This window comes from Austrofundulus limnaeus, unplaced genomic scaffold (genome assembly GCF_001266775.1).
Source record: "Austrofundulus limnaeus strain Quisiro unplaced genomic scaffold, Austrofundulus_limnaeus-1.0 Scaffold103, whole genome shotgun sequence".
Lineage (NCBI taxonomy): Eukaryota > Metazoa > Chordata > Actinopteri > Cyprinodontiformes > Rivulidae > Austrofundulus > Austrofundulus limnaeus.
This window is the reverse complement of record NW_013952505.1, coordinates 1,229,400-1,233,235: the sequence shown is the minus strand read 5'-3', so window position 1 is coordinate 1,233,235 and position 3,836 is coordinate 1,229,400. Positions and strand designations below refer to the sequence as shown.

Genomic DNA, 3,836 nt, shown 5'->3' with positions numbered 1-3,836 from the left:
GTATGGTGACCAAGGCAAGAGTACACAGATAGACTACATTCTGTGTAGATGAGGTAATCTGAGGGTGATTGGGGATTGTAAGTTTGTGGCAGAGGAGAGATTCACCAGACTTCATTGCACGATGGTGTGTAGAAGAAGTTTAAAATTCAAGTAATAACATAGTAGGGCCTCTGCAACTCACACAAGGAAACTGAGAGTTTATTTATTTATTTATTTATTTATTTTTGGTGAGTCTCGACACCTCGTGAATTTACAAACCTCTTTGAAACTGTGATAAACTCTCGTTTTGATTCTCAAGGTCCATCTTATTTTAAAGAATACAGTATATTTTCCATATTTCTCCATCAGAGCGCTCCACTCTAAGGTTTATTCCTAGAGGTTCTAAAAGTAGAAAGGTACACATGACATATTTCTCCAAATTATTTTATGTTTTGTCATCTTTGTTGACTCGCTTTGAACATAATGTTTAACATAAACACATTGATTTGTCTTCTTGTTGCATTATGCTATGCAAATACATTGGCTTTGCTAACAAATTAGCTACTATAAGTAATGGTTCCAAAAAAAATATTGTCTCTTCGTCAACTCAGTTGACATAGTACAGCTGCAGTCCATCCTTTTTACTATGCAATAATAATTTGGAACTATGAGACATGGCATCTATACCAAGTAAGCGATTGTTCCTTCAACGAATGAAATAACACTTTTTGCCAACCTCATTTAATTTGTAGCTGGAATGAAACAAAGGGACCACAACCTGTGAAGGATGGGGAGAAAAAAATCACTGATGCAAAAAGCTTCACAAAGAAATGAGCAAAGGAGAAACGGATATGATGAGAAAGACATATGCGAGTTCCACCCCTCTCTCTGTAGTCAGGTGACAAACCCCCCGCCCGAGGCCACTGCCATCATAAACGCAGTAATAGAGTGAACACACATTTTCATTAACTATTGATTCATTTCCAATTCTCCATTAATTTTGGGGGGCCATCACTGCACAGTGGCCTTTCTCCTCCCCAGGCTACGTTTCTCAGCTCTGCCTGCTATAACTGTGGTAATTACTGTGCTGCYGCCCCACAAGCTGTTCACAGTCTCATACCTCAGGAAAAAAAAAGTGAAAAATGAATAAGTGTTCTGGAGACAAAAGCAAATGAAAGAAAGAGAGAAAAAGACAAAAAGCACAGTCTGAGAGAGAGAGAGAAATCAAAAGCAGCGAAGCTATCACCTACAGATGTGTGGCGAAAACGACTTAAAATGAACTTGAACTGATGCCATTGTGTTGTTTCAGCTTTAATTGTCAAAGTACTCGATCTGTTCAAAGCTCCGCATAGGAGCTGAGGCTAGAATTGTTCAAGTTGACACAAACTTTTATTTTTTACACAAAACTTTTCTCAACACCCAAGGTGAGGGAAGGGCYGAGCCRTAACAAGCACCAGAGACWGGGAAGAAGACTCAACTGAAACCTKTCTTTACAATATTACTTGAGTCAAAGAGAACAAATTATAATAACTGTTAATTTAAAGCCCTCTTGTAAGGTGATAAATCCCATATGGGTTCATCATATTCAACCATTAACACAGATTTGCAAATATTCCGTGAAGCCAATTATGGTTCAGTTTTTTAAAGTGTTGTTCACAGACTCTTTTGCATTTTTTTGTAAAAGTGAACAGTACAAATTTTAGGCTTTATGGTTTTTAATGTGTACCATAACAACAACTCGGAGAGCATTGTATGTTTTAAGGTTTTAGCCTAAGATTACAAAAATTGGAGAACCACTACACTAAGATTATTTTTGGGACTGGAATTGTTTTAAAACAACAGCATTTTGTCTTWGTCGCCCTCAGACTAGACAGCAGCTTGTCATTCCACTCATAAATAAACACGTCATTCAAAGACCTATATTTAACAGGTAAATTGATCTTTTCTTAAATTATCTGAGGCCAAACAGAAAATATAATGCTTAAATGGTATAACTGAAGAGCTCTTACCTGATTGAAGCAACACGCCAAGAAATGCATGAAAAAAAGAGGAGAAAMGGTAGAGTATCTTAGTATTTTTGTGTAATTTTGACACAAGACAAAATGTAATTTGCAATAATACATTGTGTTGTTGGTGAATCATCAAAACAGCAAATCTRGTTCATATAAATAGGTGCAGCCTTTCTGTTTTGGTTGTAAAAACAATGATGCAGGGCAGACAGGGAATCAACATAAATCGTTTGACATGTTTCGTAAGTGGAGAACATTACTGCTCTGCCATCACCTGCACAGGCAAAGTGCCGCTGTTCATTGGACCTGAGGCTACCCAGCAGCACGGATGGGGTGTGGGGGTGGGGGTGTGGAATGAACTTCACGGGGTTCATCTATCACAGTAGCTTGCCTCCCATGCTCCAAAAAACGGGTGAAATAAATAGAGAAACAAATGGCAAAGCAAATCAATTACATGAAAAAGAATCATGTCACCTGTCAAATATACACTCTGTTCGGTGTCATTCGTTCTCTTTTTTTCCCAGCAGCTAATGTTTTCAGAATTCAATTTTGAAAACCTTATACATTATTAACAAACTTCACACTTCATCAGCTTCACGGGGCAGACCCCACCCGCACCCCTCTTCTGTTGCTTTTCTCTTTTCACTGAAACAAAATCCAATGAGAATGTTCTTTTTTTCATTAGAAAGTGCTCTCCTTTTAATCCAACATACGATCATCCAGTGCCACATATTAAATCCAACAGGGAACCACTTCAAACTCACACGTTTCTGGATCAGGAGGAGGCAAGAAACAAGTAAAAGTAGAATAACAATGCCCATTTAAGTCACCCATAAAACCCCATGATGTTGGCTCGAGAGGTTGGACGGAAGCTGTGCCATTCTGGGAAAGAAAAAAAAAACTGCTCATGAAGAGTTTTTATATCTGCTTAGATTAAGGGTGCTTGGAAGAAGAGTGAACTAACAACAGCGTTGTCAAGGAAACAAGTGCCACAGCGACACCTTAATCTGAAGAAATTTAATTGGAAAAGGAGTGATAAACATCTTCTGGTGCGAGTGTATGATGTACTGAACGACATTTGAAAGGAAGCTGACTGAGCACTCATTACCGAACTTATTGTAAAAATTACACTAATGAATGCATACAGGGAAGCTAATAGGATTCTGATGTAAAAACATCTTCCTTAACAGGATATACAATGTTTACAAGACTTGTTGCGCAATGATGCTGCGTGTAATTGTGATAAGCAACAGTGTAAACAGCACTTGTTCAGAAAATGCCYCCACAAAACAAATATGAGCTCTTGGGAGCGTACAGGTGCACGCCGCACATGCTGTTTCTCATCTCTATTCTCAAGCTCGCACTCAGTTTGAAACTACAACACAAACAAGACATGCTGTAGGACACACTATTATTAGCGTCTCAACTTTGGCAATGAAAAAAAAAACAAGTCATAAAGAACTTGGTKCAAAATGACATGCAAATGGAGCAGAACTCGAGAAATCTTTGCCATCTCTCACCAATTATCTTGTTAATTACAAGCCATTGTGGAGGGCTCCTACCGTCGGCTGAGGCTCTGATTATACAGTGCATTTGTCCGCACTTTCCAAAGCCTAATCAGTAATTACTACCTGCAGCTGCAACTCGGCACAGAATAGGTTTGGACATCTTTGAGCAACAAGGAACACTAGRCAGTTTGCAAAATCCAAGGCTTGTCAGCGCTGAACGCATGTAGTTCAATCAGCTTAAAATTGTCGTTGAAGAAAGTTGCATATTAGTGTACACAACACTAATTTTCTTTACAAAAAAAGCCATTTTATGCTGATGGATTAGGGTTAGGGTTAGGAT

The 3,836-nt window shown here is 38.5% G+C and overlaps 1 protein-coding gene across 1 annotated transcript in view; it reads right to left on the bottom strand.

Annotated features, from left to right (window-relative positions):
- Nucleotides 1–2,766, bottom strand: part of adarb2 (adenosine deaminase RNA specific B2 (inactive)) — a gene marked incomplete at its 3' end in the record, with an annotated part of 174,016 nt that extends 171,250 nt beyond the window's left edge. The window contains 1 exon segment of the mRNA XM_014013538.1: nucleotides 2,263–2,766. Coding sequence (XP_013868992.1) covers nucleotides 2,263–2,362 — 100 coding nt within the window.
- Between the last annotated feature and the right edge of the window lie 1,070 nt (nucleotides 2,767–3,836).